General features: G+C 34.4%; 1 protein-coding gene across 2 annotated transcripts in view; it reads right to left on the reverse strand.

Annotated features, from left to right (window-relative positions):
* Positions 1-328: 328 nt before the first annotated feature.
* The window catches only part of Rgs21 (regulator of G-protein signalling 21), a 47,978-nt gene continuing 25,018 nt past the window's right edge, over positions 329-23,288 (reverse strand). Inside the window, exons 3-5 of one of the 2 annotated variants that reach the window (NM_001290269.1) lie at positions 21,864-21,940; positions 17,469-17,635; positions 329-532 (exon numbers count right to left, since the gene is read on the reverse strand). In NM_001290269.1, coding sequence (NP_001277198.1) covers positions 329-532; positions 17,469-17,635; positions 21,864-21,940 — 448 coding nt within the window. The remainder of the gene's footprint in view (positions 533-17,468; positions 17,636-21,863; positions 21,941-23,288) is intronic. The other variant, NR_110891.1, reaches the window with a different exon arrangement.

Consider the following 23,288-nt stretch of genomic DNA (forward strand, 5'->3'; position numbering starts at 1 on the left):
TTTAAATGTTGTATATAATGCTAGGCAGTCCTCAACTCGATGGCATGAAGATTTGTATATTTTCTGGAAATTATAATATATAAAAATATTCACTTATGGTGGAAAAGTTTTATTTATCTTCATCAACTTACTCTGTATTCTCCCAGAAGATTGTTAAGAACCTGATACAATGACTAAATTTGCAATATGTAACTAATATAGCCATATATATGTGTGTGAATATATATATGAATTCTTATAAAGTAAAACTTTTCCAAACCCTGAAATGTATTGTATAGTTTGTATGTTTTATATGGTAGCTTTTCGTATACTATTTTATTTACCTTCTTTACAGGAAAGGCAGCCATCTTTTATGATTTCCAACCTGTTGGCTATTTACCAATTTCTTATAAATTTCTGACTTTAGAAAACGAGGGAATGAATCCTTGGCCATCAGACTATAGATTAATTTCTGAGCCTCATCAAAGCATTTTGGAGTTGGTTCAGCAATATTCCTTGAGATGAGGTCTCTGGTACTGAAGTCAATGTTAATCTGTAGAGAAAAGATAGCATGTCATTACATGAGATTCAAACTTTATCAGGATACTAGATATACTTAACTGCTGAAAAAATTTTAAACAAAGTTATTGGATAGAAAATTGCAGCAAGGTCATGCATTTATTTTTTGACACAATGAACACATTCTTGGTTTTAAAATTTATTATAGCTTGAGAGGATTGGTATTGATAGGAAACTGTTAAAGCTGGCCTTTAATATTTTTAGATGCCAGCAATTTTATTATTTTATTTTATTTTTCCATTTATTTATTTATTTATTTATTTATTTATTTATTTATTTATTTATTTTTTCAGTCCAGTTGTTATCCCTTCCGGTTCGCCCTCCCACATCCGTACCCATTCCTTCTCCCCCTCCCTGACTCCAAGAGGTTGTAGCCATCCTGTACCCATCCCAATATTTTAACGAGGCAAAATGAAAATGCAAAAAAGACTCATGATAATCTGAGATGCCTCTTCCTCATTCCAGTTTATTTTTCTAAAACTTTGACCTGAATTCCAAGCATGTGTTTACATAGGAATAGCCATAATATCCTAGATTGTGTGTCACCATTCTCCATATACTCAGTAAACCTGTGGTTTCCTAAAGTATTGCTCTTCTATTTTGTTTCTTTCTACTTGACAAAAGTGCAGCAAGTTATATGTTTTCTTCATTGCCATCATACCTTCTGCAGGTGAAAATGTACACATGGTGCATTACACATACACACACAGAGACAACAAACAACAACTACAACTACAACACCACCACCATACCAAGAAAGGCCTAATAGAGACCTATTACGTTATAATACCTCATTCACCTGAAGAACTGCTGAAGTATAAATCAAGTTTTTCAGTACTTCATCATTTCCACCCATATTTCAGAATATTTCAACAGCAAAAATTTTATTCAAGGCAACTGAGTTAAACTAAAAATATTCATGAGATCTAAAATATATTTGAATCTTAATATCATAAGCTTCCCAAAGGCAGGTGCTGTATATCATTTATCATCATTTCTGGTACTTAGGTGAATACTTACCACAAAATAAGAAACCAATAGAAATTTATGAATCAGAATGAAAACATCTCAGGAGAAAATGTGAGAGTTGATAGAGTGCTACAATTTGGGGATTTAGTAAAAGAAAACTAACAAATATCACTTATACAGCATTGAAGTGAAGCTAAATGATAGGTAGATTGAGATGAAATTAAGTTCAATTCAGGTTGTAACTTGCTATGTGTCTAAAAGATCAAATTTGTGGTTTTAATTTCCAAGGCAGAAAAGTGAACAATAAGGTCTCTTACCTTAAAGTGTTTTGTTTGCTAATGAATAAATATTATAAAATATTTTAGTGAATATTATTTTAAGGAAAAATAATAAAATATAACTAAATTGAAGAAGACATTAAAAGTGCATGATTACGTTTCATATAGTTTCCTTTGATGAGGATTTCAGACTCTCACTGGTCCCAGATCCATCTATAATTTTATTCTTTTGATCAGTTCCTTTGGTCCTCCCTCAAAGATCCAGATAAAATGTTGAAACTTTTGTAAACATTCCCCAAACCTAGTGTCAATTGTCCCTTCTTCATATAAGATATCACATGGCTATTTTCAAACTTGATGCCTCAGTGACCTTGGACCTTGGTACTGCTGAGCTTCTGTTTTCTGATATTAGTCTATTTTTAGTCTGAATCAGAGGATGTCACTAAAGTGAATTGTAGAAGAATTTTAATCCAGCAATTGCTGGTCTGGCAAGGGATCACACCCAAAAATATGATCCAGCCAGAATGCAGACATGACCTGGGCTACTGTATGAACTGACAGAAATAACAACATGCTCTTAGTATACACCTTTAATCTTTATCAATGAAAGCAAGGTTAGTTTGTAGAAGAAAGCAGTCAGGCTTGAAAGTGACCTTTAAATGAGGACAAAGTGATGAATAAGAGGAAGATTTGATAGAATAAGTCACAGATAGGATACACCCAGCTCACATGAGAATAATAGAAGAAGAGAGGCTACTTAAGAGTAACAAGAAAGAAAGATGATGTGCTGTGTGGTGGGTGTTATGTGTTTATGGCAATTTTCCTTGGGGAGTTCTATGAATCCAGGTTACTTAGGGAACAAGGTAAACACTGGTGAATGAAGAATAGCCACAGTATGAGAAGGAGTCAAATGATTAGAACATATTGCCAAAGTTAGTATGAGGCCAGGAAGAAGAATGTAGCCAGAAGCCAAAAGAATCCAACTTGAGTCAGTCAGCTTGGAGAGGAGGTTGAGCCAAAATAGTTGAGTTGAACAAACCAGCCAGAGTTCAGAAAATGCTAGAAAGGGTGAATTTATTCAGCAGTAAATATGGGAGGCTGAAATATTTTAGGTCTAGGTTAACAGATGGAGACTGGAAGCTGAAGCCTTCAAGGACTGGGCCTGCAGAGGCTTAGATTATATAGAGGCTAGAAGCTTCCAGGCCTTGACCTAGGGATAGTTATAAATGCGTTGGGATCAGCCCAAGCCATGCATACCTAAAGCTTGGGTCTCATCTCATCCCTTCATTAGAAAATAATAAGTAAAATAAAAGTGACACATTTACAGGGAGATACACTAATTATTGGAGGTGTCTATTATGTGCCATATGCTGTCTCTATTTTGGGGAAAGATACCTGATGAAATTAAATAAATCATAATTAAAACTGAACAATAAAAAGATATCTAAGAATTTGGAGAAAGATTTCTGACAGACAATACAGTAAAGATTTTAGGTAGTAAAGAGCTACTTTCTTAGATGTCTAGGGTGTAATATGAAAGAGAAGAAGTGCAAGATGTTAAGGGGAGTCCCAGCCAGGTCTAGTATATCTTATGCTCAGCGAAAAGGAATTTAGCCTTCTTTGTAGTAGAATGGAAGAACATTGACTACTATCAGGAACTTGTCTTGTTTTGTGAACACCTAGGCTAACCAATTAAAAAATAAATATAGGAATATGTGAATATAAGCTTCCATTTGTTTTAGTTAGATATGTAAAAATTCTTCAACAGCATCACAAATGATTTATATTCTCCAAATGATGTGTGAAACAACTTATCCTATTATGACATTCTACAGAAGAGGTTTGACTGACAATAACATTCTTTGATGCCTATTGTATAGTCATGTATACTGTTATCACATCATTATCATCACCTCCACAGTCATCATCCTCATGATCATAGTCACGCTTGATTTAGGCATTCATGACCCTTGCTATGTAGTCCTGAGTTACTTGATTCTTCTGTTCTGTGTCTACTCTTGAGCCACTAGCACTATCACTGAGATGTATCCCCTCTGCCTCTATGTACACTTTGTATCCCCACAAAACTATACAATTCCCAGCATATTCTTTACATTTTGCTGCTTCTGACATTTTTTCATTTATCCTGCTTAGCCTAATCATTTTTTTTCTCATCTAAGTCTTTCACAAGACTTTTTGAGTTTAAGGTTAAATTCAAGTCACATTTTCTTTGTGGAATTATGAATAGATTAAAAAATGATGACTTCACAAAAGGTTTTCTGTCACAGAAAATCTGTCAGACAGTTACACTTTTTGCATTCCTCACAAGGCTAAAGACCCAATGACTACATATTGTAAAAATTCAAATGAAGAAATGGTGGGATATTTATTCAAAATCATTCTAAAATTTTAAAAGAATTCCATTTAAATGCATTAATGCTAACTAATATTTCTATCAAAAACATTTGTGACTTGCTTGTTTCCTTTCCAAGGAACTGCCACCCTCAGCTCTTGATATCTCAGTGATGAGCAGGAGATAATCAGTAGTTTTATGAAGACGTGTCTTGGCAATTCTGCTTAATGCCCGTGACAAAAACATCACACCCACATGTTTATATAAATGTCATTACTTTCTTTACTTGTTCAAGCTTGACATAGAAGAGTTATTCCAGATAACTTTTTCTTTTCTAATAATTATCTAGTATGTAGTGTGTGTGTGTGTGTGTGTGTGTGTGTGTGTGTGTGTGTGTGTGTATGAGAGAGAGAGAGAGACAGAGAGAGACAGAGACAGAGAGAGACAGAGAGAGAGAGACAGAGAGACACAGAGAGAGACAGAGAGAGAAACAGAGAGAGACAGAGAGAGAGACAGAGAGAGACAGAGAGACAGAGAGACAGAGAGAGACAGAGAGAGACAGAGAGAGAGACAGAGAGAGTAAATTGTGCCTTTGATCCTAGAGTTTTACAGCAATTCTTTTTAGTTTTGGTCTTGTGCCTACAGTTTAGGTTTTACTACATAAACTATTCCCTTCCTCTACGTTATTTCTTATAACATCTTTTCCTTTCAACCTCGTGGATGGCATTACCAATTTCTTAACTGTTTATTAACTGTTTATTATATGAATATTTATCTGGAATTCCATTAATTTTCTGTGATATGTATGTGAAACATCCCACCATTACATCTGTTTCTGTCACTCTCTGTTTTCAATATTTTGATTGTCCCTGCTTGTAATAGTAACTTTTACTTGTCTGATGTAATTGTCATCTCAAATGCTTACTGCCTCTGTCTGATAACTTATGCCTAGTCCTGGAAGCTTCGATAGTCTTTTTTTTTTCCATTTTTTATTAGGTATTTAGCTCATTTACATTTCCAATGCTATACCAAAAGTCCCCCATACCCACCTACCCCCACTCCCCTACCCACCCACTCCCCCTTTTTGGCCCTGGTGTTCCCCTGTACTGGGGTATATAAAGTTTGCGTGTCCAATGGGCCTCTCTTTTCAGTGATGGCTGACTAGGCCATCTTTTGATACATATGCAGCTAGAGTCAAGAGCTCCGGGGTACAGTCTTACCTAGCCCTAGAATATTTTCAGACTCTGATACTTATTACTGAATAAGTTCACCCTTTCTTGTTCATTGTGAGCTCTGGATGGCTGACTCAATACACTGTTCTGTCTCAAACTGCTCTTCAAGCTGACTGATTCAATCTGCCCTCTCTCTGGGCCTCTGACTGAATTGTGCTTGGTCTCTAACTTTAGCAATCTGTTCTGATCTTCTGGCTCATTCTCATTCTCTTTTTTATTCTGTCTTCACATGTGTCTTGCTTATTTTTTGTCTCTGTAAAACTCTCCCTGTAAAAGTGCCTCCTCTTTCCCTCTGCACTGACCCTCAAGTAGCTTCCCTTTCCTCTTTCTTCTCATGAGAGTTGGGCATATTCTAGTCTGTCAAATCTTTCTCTGATCCATCAGTTTGTCTGCTACTCAATTAAACCTCACTCTCAAACATGGGTGAGTCCTTCTACAAACTAACTTTACCTTCATTATTTGTCATACATATGTGTGCTAACTGATAAGCCATGCCACAATTAGAAACTGGTTTTTGGTTTTGTTTTGTTTTGTTTTGTTTTCCCCAGTAAATCTCATAATCCTAGAGTTCACAATGTGATCAAGTATCCTGCAAACACCTGGTAATATCCCAAAACACACTACTGCATTTTCTGTTCCAAAATGAGTCTCACATAAATATCTTTCAAATTGTTTTCCCACCTAAACTTCTCCTGCCTGTGTATCCCTGTAGCATTTTTTCTCCATACGCTTGATTTTACAATGAGTATTCCTCCTAAAACCTTCCTGTGTCACAGAAAGGGTGTTTCTGTTATTTTCTTGTTATTGTGTATAATGTTGGTGTAGAAGTTTTAAGAAATTGGGTTTATGCTTAAACAGATTTGGGTACAAAAGCTTTAGTTAATGTTAAGTGTTTAGTTTTGATTACTGAGGAAGGAGATTTGTTATGAGAAAAGTATTCAACAATTCAGGGGATGGAATTAACCTGTCTTTTATTTACTATCTTTCCAAGGTTTTCCTAATCATTCATTCTCTACATATCTCAAAAATATCAGCAGAATGTATATTTATTTCCAGTACTTTATTCTCTCTTTTCTTTCTAGTTTTATTTTCCTTATCACCTATGTCTTTTCCAATGATAAAAATTTTTGAATAATGGATTCAATTCTAAAGTAATTTGCAAGATTAAATAAAGATGACTTTAAATATGAAAAAAATTCAAGTGGAATATTAGTAGTAGTGTGCTAATTGTTTATGTGGATCTTTTATGCTGTTACATATACCTGTAAGGTGATTACAGCTATTTACCTTATTGTTTAGGAAAGTGTATCATATATTTAAAAATATAAACTATTTCCTGAGTTCAATTTATTTAGGGTATTTAATGAACAGTTGTATACAACAGTGTTAGAATCTGAGGATACCAAGAAAATCAAGATGTGACTAGGAGGACAGATTTTGAGAAAGCAATCGAAAAGAAAAAAACAAATATGCTTTCTAGAAACAGGTCTCTCCCAAGGAAGTGAAATTTGAAACTGGGCTTTGCATTATTATCATGTGTATGAAATCCGGGGCATGTCTGTAGGAGGACTCATTGAAAGAAGCCTGTTGGGCTTCAAAGGAATAAAGGCAATAGCTAAGCAATTTAAGTAGGTCATAAGCCCTGTAGCACTATAACACTTTTTTTATATATCATCAGAGAAAGGAGGAGAATTTTAAGTAAGGTAATAAAGTGAACACGTGTTTAAATAATCACTGATTCTGGGTGAGCTTACTAGCCAGGTCTGAATGAGGACGGCAATCTAGAAACCTTATCAGACAGGTGGGCAATAGATGGTAGTTAGAGAGTGATGCTGCAGGGACAGCGCATGTATTTTCCAAACACATTTAGTAGGTAGAGAAAGGAAGACTTATTATCTAATCCTTGTGACCTGAGGGCATGTCTTAAGAATGGCTGGCCTTGAGGAATATTCTAAAGAATGATAGAAAATGCTGATTAGATATGGACTCTTTAAAAAGGGAAGATGAAGAGATGGCTTACAACATCTAGTCAAAACAATGGCAAACCAGAAATACCATTAAGAGATTTAAAGGATATTAGCAGATGAAAGCTTTGAATGGGAAATAACACTTAGCTTTCAGTTTTCACACACACACACACACACACACACACACACACACACACACCAATTATATATTACATATTGACAATATAAAATTGTTTATATGAGAGTAACTATATAACAATTTATATTACTATAAATGGACATTTGCTTTTGTTTGTATAGTCTTTGATTTCAGAAATAGTATTTTATTTGTATATATTTTAAAAGGTTATCTTATATAACAGACTGATGTCAGTCTAAGAAAGCAGGACATAAGACTGTTATTCTTTGAAATGAGAGTTGTGATGTTATCACAACCATTTTGAGGTTTTTAAAATCCTGTTGGTTTTTGAAAAGGCCTTTGCAAGGTTGACATGGAGAATGAACAATTTGTTGCATTGAGAAAATGGCACTATAGATGTTGTAGTTATTTAAAACATTTCTATTTTAAGATCCAGAATATTTTAATACTCATGATTTTGGTTAGCTAAAAATTATGAAAGTCAAATTTCTTTTTTGTACACCCACAGTTTTAAATTCTTTCACCTTTCAACAAATTATTTTCACAGGAAGAATATATCTTAAAGATCACCTGTTGGGTCTCTCTTTTAATCTTAAACTCTAATATATATATATATATAATTTGAGTGGAAAATTTTCAGTTTTGCTCCCAAATTAAATATAGGTGGTCTATCCTCATTTAGAATGCATAGAGTAGCAGGAGATTCTCATTGAGCAAAGATGTAAGCATGCATGAGTAAAATGCTTTGCCAAAACTGAGCATTTAGCATCTGAGATGTCATTCACAACAATGTATAAAAATTACTATTTAAATCAAAGTCATCTGTAATCATGTTTTTGGTTACTTAATTCCATTTAATCACCACTAGTACCTCTTGTATTACTTCATTTTTGGCATCATTAAAGGCAAATGAAAATCCTGAAATATATTCTCAAGGTTTGTGATTAAAGAGAACATAGCTTTTGCAGCATCTACAAGGAATACATGACTACTCAAGACTGTATCTACTTGTTGTTATCAGTGGTTTTGGTGACAGAAATAGATGACACAAGTTGGGAAGCATTGTTAACACATTAAATCAGGCAAGAGAAAGAAAGGGAATAGAATTAAAAAGCACCTTCGTTAATTAGACAAGTAGTCAAAGCAAAGATGGAATTGAATAAGAACCAGATGCCTCTGCAGCTTCTGTGGGAAAAAGAGCTGACACACATAAAATCACGATGCACACAGATTTCTAAGTATACATGCTTGGGATGTTATCTTATTGTTAGTGACACTGGGAAAATGTCAGACGGCGTGCTCTTACCAGCACAAACCTGGTTGCCCTGATTTAAAAAACACGAGACAGCTTAAAGAATACATGAGGTTTGTGTTTTTAATCTGAAAAAAAAATGTAAGTTGTTTTTCTGAACAAATATACAATTGGAAGAAACATTCATGTCACCCTTTGCCTCCTAAGACCACATTTGAATTTGGACTTCAAAGTCTAAGATGTTATAGAAATTAGAGAAAATATGAGAAGGAAAATTAAATATTTCATCGAAATGAAAATGGATTTTATGTGACTGTTTATGTGTTTTATGCCTTTACGATAAATAGCAAGGTTCCCAGGCTATGTCATAAACACTTAAAAATGAGTCGTAGATTGAGAAGAAAGAAATTGAAAGCTAGAAGCATGAGCTGAAGACCTCTTTCTTCACCAATCCTGGTAGCTGGGAGGCTTATTATTATTATTTTTTAATGATTTCTTTGTTTGTTTGTTATTTGCGTGCATCCCTAAAGTTCAGATCATTTTCTCCTGCACAGTAGATGCTCGTAACATTTCTCTGAGGCAGTGAATACATGTCCTGATAAAATAAGACAGTCCACGTAAAATCACTTGACAACTACTTTAGTTCTTGTTCTCTCTCTCTCTCTTTCTCTTTATTATCTGTTTGTCTTCATCTGTCATCTCTGATACTCATTTTTAAAAGAGATCCCTTTAACTGAAGATAGATGAAATGGTAGTGCAGAATTCAAGGTGATATGGAAGGGGTTTTATACACCCTGCCAAACAGCTGCTAGCTGCTATCACTACTAAGGTAAATTGCTCTGGGTTTGGATAGTCCTTTCTTTGACTCTTTCCTTCTCATTCTTCTGTCCTTTACATATATTCTCAAATCCTGGTCAAGGTTTACTAATTTGTCTTTCTGATACACATTTTTCTAATCTCCAAACTCAGATTTTCCCATTATATTATATCCTTGTATCTTATTTTATTCTATTTTTATTTTAGAATGATTGTGAAATCTACTGTAATTCTTTAAATTCCAAGGCTTCCAAAAAAGTTGGGAAGCTGATTTACTGAAGAAGTGATATCATCTCTTTTCTTAGATGTACCAACACAGTGTGTAGCATGCACACAACTGTCAAAGAATAAATAAAATGGAAGGCAACTAAGAAATGAACAAAAAGAATATATTTGGAGATGACTAGATTTGGGAGTAATTTGTTAGCTATCAATAGCTGGTAAATAAAAAAGTAATTCTCAAGGTGACTTCAACACATTGGAGAATCGACAATAAAATGATATCTATTAATGAATGTAGGATGGAAAATACAAAGTATTATTCCAGAAAAACGAATATCTGCACACTCATTTTCAAAGGCTCTGCTCTATCAGCATGTCACATACCTGTTTCTTTACTCAGTTCAATTTCAAACTAAGTTATTTGAAATAAAGTATAATTTAATACCCTATGCTGGAGTCATCATGTCTGTCCAGATACAATGCAGTTTCATCTATCTTATACTTAATATTGTATTTTAAGCCATTTTTCTAATTAAAAAATGGAGAAAACCAATTATTAAACACCTCATTCTTTTTATATATCCTTATTCTCACAGGTAAATGCTGTTTGTACCCTTCATTAAAGGAACTCTTTTTGTAATTGATGAGACATACAAGTGGAAAAACTAGAAATTAAATAACTGTGGTGTGCTTATTCATTACTGGTGCACTATAATGCACTGCCTCTATCTAAGGCTCAGGAAATACTGGGACAGCAGACAGTTGTAAGTGACAGAATACAAGGAATCTCTTGCACCAATATAAGGAGAAGTTGCATCCAATAACAATGGTTGACATGTCAACAGGGATGGGGGAAATTTCACAAAGAACCACCCTTAGATGCAGAAGTTGAGAATGAATCAGTTTTCTTTGGGCATAAGACCTTGCAAGTTCATTCAAGCTCAAGTGTTCAGCTTTAAATACATGTAAATATGAGCAGCACTAAAGGTATACAGTAGGATGTGTATAAATGTATATATATATAAATAATGATTAAAGAACAACTTAGGGTTTTAAGAGGGAGTATGTGGGTATGGGAGGAGTTGAAAAGAAGAAAGATGGTGAATATTATGTAATCATAATAGCCATATATGAAATTGCTTTGAACATTTTTAAAAAGTAAGATAAAATATAAGAATAAAATAAGAAAATGTTGCTTGGTTGGTAATATTTGTTTTTATTAGTTTAATTAGTCCAATATCTATCAATTGAACTCAGGGCCTTGTGCACGCTCATTATTCACTGTGACATAAGATTGTACCTCTGGATTTATATAATTTATAAATATTTTGGTTTGATTGCACAGCTTTCTAATCTTACAGAATGGAAAGGATCTTCCGGCTACTAGTACTAGTGAGTATAACCATAAACTTGATACTACTGTCATTTTTTTACAAGATTTATTTGTTTTATTTTAGGTGTGTGAGTGTTTTGTCTTCATATGTGTATGTGAACCATATGAAGCTTGGTGTCTGTGGAGGTCAGAAGAGAGGTTGGATTCCCTGGAACTAGGGTAACAAAAGATAGTTTCAAGCTAACATATCGGTGCTGGGATACAAACTCAGATCTGCTGCAAGTACTACTTACTGCAGAGTTAAATATCCATCTCCTAATAATTTCCTTATTAATGACATATAAGACCATTGGTGAAAAATTAAGATAGTATTATAATTTATTTTATAGGATAAACAGTTTTTCAGAGCCAGTTAATATTTTGGCCTCACACTAACTAAATGTGTAATAATGTTCCAAACTGAATTATGACTAAGTACAACCAATATTGAGAATTACATTTTCTATTTAACATTTTTTCTTTTATTATTATTAATCATTCTATTCGTTTACATCTCAAATGATATCCCATTTTCTGGTTATTCCCTCTACCAATCCCCCATCCCATGATATCCTACTTCTAGGTTACCCTTCCACCATCCACCATCACATGTCTGTTCTCCCATTTCCTTTTTGCATATATGAGAGTGTTACCCCACCCATTCATACTCTACCACCCCACCTATCCAGCATCCCCCTACTCTGGGGCATCAAGTATCCCTGGGACCAAGCACCTCTCCTCCTATTGCTGTTGGGCAAGGCCATCCTCTGCTACATATGTATCTGGAGCCATAGATCCCTCCAAGTATACTCCTTAGTTGGTGGTCTAATCTCTGTGAGAACTGGGTGGCCAGGCCAACCTATGTTGTTCTTTCTTTCCTACTCCCAAATGCTTTTCACATAAATCAGTGAAACATGAAAAAAAAAAGTTGTCTAAAATGTTCAAAATGTCTCGTCATCTACTCAACAAAATAACCGGGTCATACAATTTGCTTCATGAAACTTATTTTGCTTAGCCCATTGTGGTGGGATTTCCTCAACGAATTTCTCCTTTGAATGGCAGATGGTTTTTTATCACATTTTTTACAGTGTATATTTACACTTCCCTCTATTAAAGCCTTAAAAATTAGTCTTTATCTTTACGGAAATCTACAAGTGAGATTTTTAATACTTTAAACATTAATAGCTCACATAAGGAAATGCTTATATAAAAGTACAATTAAATATTTTAGAATATCAAAGATGGGATAATTTCTACTCAGAATATTTCATTGATCACTGTTCTATCCGCTTTATGTACATAGGTTATTTCCCTGTTTTAGATGAGGAAAGTGAATCTCAGAGGTGAAAGGCTCCACAGCAAAAATTTGGCACTATATTTGAACTTGAGATATATCCAAGCATTAGGAAAAGTGCTATGTCAGAGGATCTTGTGGTTAAAGGGGGAAGCAGAGGGAAGATGACAAGATGAAAGAGAGTGTGTAAAATGCTGCAATAATTACATCTGTCATAGAACCTGAAAGGCCAGGTTTTATATGTAGTCTCTACCTGTTAGGTTGGTATTCTGACAACCATATGAACAGTTTTTGTACAAGTGTCAGTAATGAATTTTAGTACAGTCTAGATGCAGTCAATTAAAATTAAGTCAGTAGCATTTTTACAGCTAAAAAAATAGACATGAGTGTTTGGAAGAAAAGAAGACTTAATAGACACCTAGAAAACATGTCTCTACCTCTTTTCTTCATGTATAGGATTTTCTTCCAAGAAATTGATTATAATTTAATTTTTTATCAGAGTCAGTTATATTCATATGAGATGAATATAGAATAAAGGAGAATAGCCTCTTATGAACTGCTCTGAAATTAACTTTCTATTTACAAAAATCATTGTGTCTTCTAACCCAATTATAAGAAAAACATGTAGTCTCAAATTTACCTACCAGATATATCTAGAATCTTTCCCATCACTTCTTTGTTGCAGGATTTCCCCTGTCCAATCACTTTAGGGCAGTGGCAGACTTGAGACTGGACAAGAGAAGGGAGGCAGAGCGAAGAGTTGAGACAGAGAGAGAGAGGTCTCAGGAGGAGAGAGAGAACCAGAATGGAGGTTGAAGTGGTGTTATTAAAAGGTTAGAATAATGGGATTAAAGCTTTATCATTATCATTTGGCTCTGAAATTATTGCATTGGAATCTTGTAAATTGTGTTATTATTGATACACAAATCTGATTGGGTAATTAAACATTAAGAGTCTTGATTCTACCAGGTAATGAGGTGTTGATATGGTTAACCAGGGTGCATGGGGTGTTGTGTGAAAGCGAGAGGAACTGCGGTGTCAGGGTGTCCCAGAGATAGCCATGTGGCCTCACAGGGCTGGCGAGTTGGTGGGCAGAGAGGTTAGCTCTTGAGAGATGTAGGTGGAAGCAGGAGCACAGGAGCATGGCCTGGCCCCGTTGAGAGTTGTTGGGTTCACAACAATTCTTTATCTCCAACAATGGAAATAATGATCTCAAACCTATTCTCCATCCTTCGGCTGACATTAGCAGTTTTAAAATACTTGCAAGTTCTGAAAGTACCACAATGCTTTATACCACAGTGGTAAACTCTAGTATGTCTTCAATATGAAATATTCTCGCTTCATTTTCTTTTCAGAAAGCATGGATTATGTTTCAAGACCTCCCTCTTTAATCAGTGAGCTACTCTGGAAATCGATTCTATAACTTTCTATGTGGTTATAATCTCTCTTTGCAGCTATGGCAAGAGTTAACTTTAAGTGTGTTTTATTATTATATGCCCCCTTTCTATTTGTGCAGTGTATATAATATCTTTGATATGTAATTGAAAGTCAATAATGATTTGACAAATTAGTTGGTAAATAAAACAAAACATTCAAGTGCCCTGAGTCTTTTGCATTAGAAAGAGTTAATGGTAAATAATAGAAATGAGAGTGGTTATACACACACACACACACACACACACACACACACACACACACACCACTGATATCAATGAATTTTGTCATGTTTAAATGCATACTTCAGAGTCATTTTGTAGCAGTATAACCATTACTTGAAAAGGTTTCATAAATTTATTTGTATTTTATTTAGTTAATTAGATGTGTAAAATATTAAAACCTATAAACGTTTTATTTATGGAAACAACAATTGCATTGTGTAGGTAAATTTTTACTGAGGATGTTTATTTCAGAAGGAAAAGTTGGGGAATAAGCAAGTGTTTGTCAAAATTGTTATTTATAATCTTGACTTTAGCTGCATTATTTTACATTTTCAATTTTTATTTTATTCATGTGTATTGATGTTTTGCCAGTATATGTGACTATGTACCACATATTTGCCTGTAATCCTTGGATGTCGAGGAGGACATCAGACTGTGTTCTGTTCTGTGGATGCTGGGAATTAAACCCTGATCCTCTGTAAGACCATTGAGTGCTCTTTACCACTGAACAATCTCTTTAGCCTCTCAGCTGTAGTTTTAAAATTATATTTTTATCATCTTTTTCGTGATGTTTACTGTTATATTAAAGTAGCCACTGCTAATTATATTTGTAAGGAAGAAAAAACCACTGGCTTTGAAATGAGGATCACAATGAAATACATTTTTCAGGGTTGCTTTCAATCTTTTAGGAAATGGCACATTAATCAACTTGACAAACCATAATACTACATTTTCAATTTTCCAGAATTATTTATTGATTTTTAGGTGGTGACTTGGAAATGAATGTTGAAGCATCTCCACATGAGTTGAAGTTCTTTTCTACCCCCTGTGAATTCCAAGCCACACTTGAATAGTTCTTGGGTCTGTTAGTGTTATAGCAAACTAGTAACAACTGCAGTAATTAATGTCCATCTAAAAGTTGAACTTGCTATAACTTTGTGTCCTAGATTCTTAATCAATGTATTTGCATTCTATTTAACTTACTCAATACCTATAAGAACTGACACTTTACTCTCAGCACAAATCCTAATGTTGGATCAGAAAATATACTAACTATTAGTGACACATACGATTTCCTTACATTTGTAGGAAGGGTCATTGGTACTATGAGCTAATTTTTGATATTACTGGGTTAATAGATCTTCCTATTTTCCCACTACTTATTTATTAAAAGTTTTGACTTTGTGTTACATATTTCAAGGTATCTTCATCAACTTTAACATGTAAACGGCTTAAATACCATTAACAATTAATACTATACTATTTGGTATCCAATCCTTGTACTGAAAATTAAACCAAACACTAATGAAACTTTCTATATCAGAAATATCATTAAAGGGCTCAGTGAAAAACATTCTTACCCAAGTATGATGGTCTGAGTTTGAGTTTCCAGCCCACAAATAGTGTTGGGCATGATTGTAACCCTCATGCTGACGGGTTAGAGATAGATGCATTCTGGTAGCTAGTTTGACAGACAGTTTAGCCAAAACAGTAAACTCAAGTTGCAATGAGAAACCTTGTCTCAAAAATTAAGGTAGACAATCAATTCACGTGCTCTTTCCTGGGAAAGACCTTCTCTCCTTTCTGCATTTTTGATTACTTCCAATTCTTCATGTAGTGGTAAGGTCTGTGTCCATTTTGGCGTGGATGAAAAATGGAAGACACAAATTTGAAGGAGAACAGGGAGGGGTATATGGGAGGTTTTAGAATGAGTAAAGGGAAAGGTTTGTAAATGTAATTATTTTATAATCTCAAAAAATAAATAAAATTTAGAAGTTAAGGTAGATGGTTGGATAGTAACATATCTGGAAGTTCATGCCTGGAATATACAATACAGCTGAGTGAATCTATACATAAATATTCATGAATGCAAAACACATATGTGTACACAATAAAAATTAAAAATGAACAATATTTCAAAAGATATTGTCTGAATCATTCTAGAATTCCCTGTAGAGGGATTTTTTAAGCCAGCAACATGGCTTCTCTGGCTGGAATAAAGAGATGCTCTTATTATACTCCAAACAGTGTAGCTGTAAACTTAGGTTATAGAAGGAAGCAGCCATGTTTGAAAGTAATGTGTAATTGAGGGGCAGACAAAATGATGAATCAGGGATTGACAAAAATGAGTCAGAGGTAGGATACACACAGCTCTCTTGAGGACAGACAAGAAAGTCTACTACTTAAGAACAGTGAAGCAAGAGAGAATTGAATCAGTTCTGCTCAGTCAGGTGAGTTCAATTAGTACAGTTTGGAGCAGTTCAATTCAGTCATTTGATAGTTCAGTGAGTGCAATGTCTTAGAGTTGAATGTATTTGTGATTTCAAGCAGTTCTGTGCAGGTCAGCAGAGACAGTTGAAGCCAGAGAATAAGAAGGAGCCAGGAGATTAGAACAAGTTGCCAGAGTTAGTATAAGGCCAAGCAGAACAATTCAGTGAGAAGCTGAAGAGAGCCAGACCGAATTTGTCAGTTCACAGAGAACTTTGAACCAGAACAGGAATTGAACCAGCTAGCCAGAGTTCAAAAAAGCTAGAAATGGTGAATTTATTCAATAGTAATTCTCTGAGATGATAATGACATCACACGAATAAGCTACTCTTACATTCCTCCTTGAGATGTGTTGTATTTTGCTGATTTTTAAGTTGCATACAAGGGACTTACTCACTTCCTAAAGATATCTGGCTCATTTTTAAACAAAAGTTTCATGCTCCCTTTTGGAACATATTACATTCTATAATGGAAACTTCTCAGAAATTAAAAATGAAAACTGGTGATATTCCAGTGGTAAGATTGTTTTCTTTCACATGTATTATTTTCTTTAAAAATGCTGGCATTAAATATATTTATATATTGGAGTCTACTGATAATTTTTAATCTATAAAGAAGAAATGATTAGGTTACTCTCTTTTTTTAATTAGGTATTTTCCTCATTTACATTTCCAATGCTATACCAAAAGTCCCCCATACCCACCTACCCCCACTCCCCTACCCATCCACTCCCCCTTTTTGGCCCTGGCATTCCCCTGTACTGGGGCATATAAAGTTTCCAAGTCCAATGGGCCTCTCTTTCCAGTGATGGCCGACTAGGCCATCTTTTGATACATATGCAGCTAGAGTCAAGAGCTCCGGGATACTGGTTAGTTCATATTGTTGTTCCACCTATAGGGTTGCAGTTCCCTTTAGTTCCTTGGGTGCTTTCTCTAGCTCCTCCATTGGGGGCCCTGTGATCCATTCAATAGCTTACTGTGAGCATCCACTTCTGTGTTTGCTAGGCCCCTTTAGATGGAGTTAACTCCATTTCTAAATGTGAAGAGCTTTTGAGTGATGCAACTTCATTATTCTGAGATATTTCACTAACCTCTTTTGGTGCATCAGCTACGATGAATTCGGAGTAAATCGTCTTAGCTTTGGTAGCAATCTTTTCTCTACATTCTGTTTTCTTGAAGTCTTCACAGGCAAGCCAGAACTCAACATTTTCTTCACTATATTCTGATTTTAGAAATGTTCGGAAAGCATCCAATCCAGCTACAACATATTTAAGAAAACATTTCATCATCTATAAAATAGCAACATTCCCCAAATAAGTCCATTGCATCAAATGAGAATTTATTGATATAACATCTACTGGCAAACATTTATCATCAAGACAATGTAATATTTTTATCATTTTCATATTAGAAAACTTAGTTTTTTGTGAGAAATCATAAGTCCAAGATATTTTCATTTATACTTTAAAATTAACTTAATTAACAAAATATATATTTTCTATTTCTAGATCTGACTTATTTTTCAGAGAATGTCTTGGATGACTAGTGCCTTGGGCTATTGAACTGCTTAGCTCAAGTTAATTATGTTATATTAATTAGGCTAAGAATATATTTCTTTGATGTAAGCTTTTGAGAAGAAATTTGAAACTGAGGGAATGAAATATGTTAGTTGGGGCTCAAAGGAGAAGACACAATGTTTGCATTGATTATATTGGACAAATATGATCTTTAAACCAAGACAGTAACTGGCAAGGCTTTGGGATTGAGTCTTTATTCTCCTCTTCTTTGGACAATTTTAATTCTGAAAGACAAGAAAGGGGGATATTTTTTCCATTGTTGCTTTAAGCAGTGTTCTCAATGTGAGATGCCACATGATCATGTTTTCTTATGAGCATTCATTTCTCTGTTGACTTTGGAGTAGGGGCTACATGGGCCCACTTATTTGCAGGCTCAGTTCCTTTAACTTGACCGGGATAGAGAAAGGACCCAAGGAGCTGAAGGGGTTTGCAGCTCCATAGGAGGAACAAAAATATGAACCAACCAGTACCTCCAGAGCTCCCAGGGACTAAACCACCAACCAAAGAGTGCACATGGAGGGACTCAAGGCTCCAGCCACAGAGGTAGCAGAGGATGGCCTTGTGGGACATCAATGGGAGGAGAGGCCGTTGGCCTTGTGAAGGCTCGATGCACCAGTGTAGGGGAATGCCAGGACAGGGAAGCGGGAGTGGGTGGGTTAGTGAGCAGGGGAGAGGGTATAGGATAGAGCGGGTTTTGGAGGGGAAATGAGGAAAGGGGAAAAATTTGAAATGTAAATAATGAAAATATCTAATAGTAAAAAGAAAAAGAGAAAATAATCTCAGTTCCATCTTTACATACAGCGTAAAATGTCCAACATATACCCCATTATCACACATGCTTTCAAATATGCAGCAAATTTCTGACCTTGATAAATATTTATGTGTTTAAAATTGCTGCTTAGTTTTCTATATTGCTGTAGTCCTCATAAAAATGTGCCTGTGGAGTTCTTGTGTGAAATATTCACAGCTAACTTGAAAAGGTGATTCTTACCCAGTGTTTTCAGCTGCGTATGATTGAGAGTATGACAATAGCTACATGCCAAGTTTGAAAGACTAAGTTAAGATCCCTTATTTTGACTATGCTCTTCAGGTATCTTAAAGTCATGCTATTCAGCTTTTCCATTTGGATTTGGTCAGATATTCTTGTAAATTGAGACTTAATGTTGGATTAGGAACATGTTCTTCACAGGACCAAGGGCCTCCTATAGATGACCGACTAGGCCATCCTCTGCTACATATGCAGCTAGAGCCATGAATCCCACCATGTGTACACTTTGGTTGGTGGTTTAGTCCCTGGGAGCTCTGGGCGGGGGTACTGGTTAGTTCATATTGTTGTGCCACCTATGGGGCTTCAAACCCCTTTAGCTCCTCGGGTACTTTTTCTAGCTCCTTCACTGGGGACTCTGTGCTCCGTCTAATGGGTGGCTGTGAAGGTTCAATGCCCTAGTATAGGGGAATGCCAGGGCCAGGAAGCAGGAGTTGGTGGGTTGGTGAGCAGCGGGAGGGGGAAGGGATAGGTGGAGGGAGTTTTTAGAGGTGAAACCAGGAAAGGGAATAACATTGGAAATGTAAATAAAGAAAATATCTAAATAAAAAATGGAACAAGTTCTTCTTGATTTTGTCACTGAGGAATTTGCTTTCTGAAAACACTGGGGATTGTGCTCTGAGCACTTGTTTTCCCAGTGCAGGCTGAAGGAGTTACTCCCTGCCCCCTTGTCTAATCATCTGGAAGATGTAAAATTATGAAAATTCAGGGGTTGAAAGACTGACTAGGAATAGAAGAAAATATGAAAGGAATTGGGGCTGTCTCATTTTTATAGTTTGTGCAGGTGGGAAACAAAAGTGAAATTTAGTAAGAAAAATATAAAATAAATCATAGATTTCTAGGACAAAATCTCAAGTGTCTAAAACGCTGTATAACAGTGGCATGATATTTTTCTTACATGAAGTAGTATAAAAAGGAAATTTAATTATAAATATATAACAGATACTAATTAAAATTCTTGAAATAAACGTAAGAATGTAGTTGTCATTATTAATTATTATTAATCATATGAAAATTAAATTAACTGTCTACTAAACTTTTCTGTCAAAATTTTAGATTTTTAAATTTGTAGTAAAAGGTAAAACTTTCTCTGAAAAGAATCCAAACATTGCTGGATTTTTGAAGTCCAAACGTATATGATAATGTATTCACTGATAAAGAAATAATACTTCCATTCTTGCATGATAATATTGTGGGTGTTACTAGAATGAATCATGCTCTTCTCCTCAAGGATTTTTATGAGTGCATCCTAGCGATATGGACATCAGGAATCAGGAAATGACCTCCTTTTCTGCTTCCCTTTAGTTTCTAGAAAGGCTGACACTGAACAATGCTCCCTTCCATACCTTAGTTTGCACCCAAGGAGCAAAATCAACAATTAACTTTCAGGTCATGAAGCTCTGTTCCTCTATTCAATATTTCACTGACTTTCCTGTTTTAGACACTTTTTAATTTGAAAACATTTCAAATCTGTCTGGCCTAACATATTACATGTAATAAAATCCATTCTTGAGGGCATTGTGCAGGAGAAGATGACTTTATTTGTTTCACCATCATAGAGGACATTAAGTTGGATAGAAATTAAAAAACTACCAGGAAAGCCAAGTCAACATAGGGGCAAAGTTAGTAAAAATGTTTAAGTAGTTTTCTAATATACTAAGTATTTAAAGGGTTAAAAATAAATTACACTATTATTATTTATCTTGATTTACAAAGCTGTATTAACTAGCTATTTAAAAGAATTTATAACTTTGGTCTTTTGTTACACAAGTGCAATTCTCTATATCTTAGATCTCTATATCTTAGATATCTATATCTCCTCACTTCTGTTCTGCATATCTGTTGTACAGAAATCATTTTCTCTGCTGTGGAGGAACCATGTCCATCACAACCAGGAGAGGGAGGGACTCTAAGAGTCACTTACCAAACTGGACGTAATCCCTTGGTTACACACTGAAGAACATAGGAAAGTTCCCATTCTAACTTAGAGGTGTTTCATATCCAAAGCATTTTCAATGAATGTCTTTAATTGTACTTGAGGTAGTAGGTAGATTGATTTAGGATTTAGCCAGTAAAAATTAACTCTTCAGAGTATCCTAATGCATTTAATTCAATCTAACTTTAAGTTTGAACAAACAGCAGTGCAGAATGTGCCCCGTTTTATTATTTTACACTTTTATGATACTTTACTAATTTTAAAAAGAAATGTTACTTTGTTAATACAATGGATACTCTAAATAAGATCCGTCTACTGTCTGTAGTCCCATTCCTCTCAGGATAAATGTACCTTGAAGCAGATTGATTATTAGATAAATAGGAATTGTGGAAAAGTTTGTGACTATTTTGTGTACAAAAATGCATGTCAATTTTAAAGTATTTTTATATCTAATTGATCACAATTGCCACACTGAACTACACTTTTATATATAAACACATTTTCATTAATAAAATATAAAATGTTTTTGTATTTAGTCAAAAAATGTCATTTATTTTAAATATACAATAATTTTCTAGTTTAGCTCATGAGATTGAAAAATAAGTGGTTAATTTAAATTTCCTGTTGTTGATAATTTGTATAGTTCTTTCAGCTTTTTATTATTGGCAGCAATGATCAAATTCATCTAATTATGGGCTAAAATAATGGAAAGCTTCTTATTTTTTTATCATGTTGATTTCCCTTGCATTCATGTTTGAACTACTGACCAATGTCATTTAGACTAAATTAAATCTATTTTGACTCCAAGATCTTAAATTTTTATGCTTCAAATGCTGATCAATATCATATTTCATGAAATATTTGGCATTTTCAAGGTTTAGTGAATTGTGTTTATCATCTTTAAAATGCATGATTGCTTGAATCTTACCTTGGTTAGCTAAGAGTGAGTCCATATTTTCAGACCATGCCAGTGTTTCCGTAGTTGGAGACCTGTAGAAACAGCATCTACCCTTGACAATAGCATTGTGATCTTTTTCTTTGATAAATTATAGTAATACTTGAGCTGAAGGTATTTTTTACACTACATCATTAAAATGAGCCGTTGATGAAACAAGAAAATGTCAACAAAAATTACGTAGTGTTTTTTCAATGTGGAATATAATTTGATATCAGGAAATTATTTGTCAATCTAGCTAACAGTGCTAATATTTGTACATAATAAGTTATACTATTGGCACCAGAGAAACATTGGTTTTGTGAAGCAATTATAAACTTTTCTGAATATATTACTAATTATGTATCTGTGGATAGGGGCTTCTGATAGCAATCAAAAGGAATGAATGGTTTTTAAGTTTTCATAGCATACAAATTTGTTAATTTAATAATCATGAATATTTAGAAATGTCTAATGTGATGATGTTTGACTTTGGTATTTTGTTGTAGTTACCCGATTCTGAATCAGATTTTACTTCTTTGTTTGGTAGACTAGTTCTGGTCTGGTTTGCTTAAAGGTAGGAATCTGTCAAAAGATTGTGATATATTTTTTTCAAATCAGTAAAAATTTTGAACTGAGGTTTTCTGAAGAAGGTATACATTGGGGGATATTACATAAAATAATAAATCAGCTTTAAGATATAAACTTTGTGAGATACAAATATACCATGTATTATTCCTTTTAACAGATAAAGATCCTGATGAAAAAGCCCTTATCCACAGGAAGCCATGCCAAGCAAAGGAGTTCAATTATGTCGTTATGATGTACAAACAGAAAGGAGCTGGCTAACTAAATTATATATTTAAACAATTGACAATAAAGTACAGATGATCTCACTTCCAGCTATCCTTATAAATGTTGCATTGCATATCATTTTGTTGCATTGGATATTGATAATTCTAAGTATGGTTTGGTGAAGTGCTTATTATGCTTTTATTTCTTATTGTTTATAATTACTTCAGTTTTTTTGTATGCTTTTTAATGGGTTGACTGTGTTTCCCCACTGTTTTAATATTAGTTGTACTTTCATATAATACGAGGATTGAGGAAAGGCTACTGGGAATTTATTTTTCTTTCTTCTTTTACTGACATTTTCTAGCTCAAATTTCCAGTCTAAGTGATGGGCTTTGGATCTCTATTTTTCCTTTATCTTACTAATATTTGAAAGCACAGGTTGTCTAGGAGACTTTTTGCAATGCTGGTCTCTAAATAAAATGGACATGTAAAAAGAATTGCATTGTTTAGTTTTCATTGTTCATAAATTAAACGTTAGTCATAATCCTGGATTTAAATTCACATTGAAGTGCTTTTGTGTGTTTAAACTGTTACTTCACTATGATTATGTTGTATTACATGACT

The sequence above is a fragment of the Mus musculus genome, chromosome 1 (assembly GCF_000001635.26).
Source record: "Mus musculus strain C57BL/6J chromosome 1, GRCm38.p6 C57BL/6J".
Classification (NCBI taxonomy): domain Eukaryota; kingdom Metazoa; phylum Chordata; class Mammalia; order Rodentia; family Muridae; genus Mus; species Mus musculus.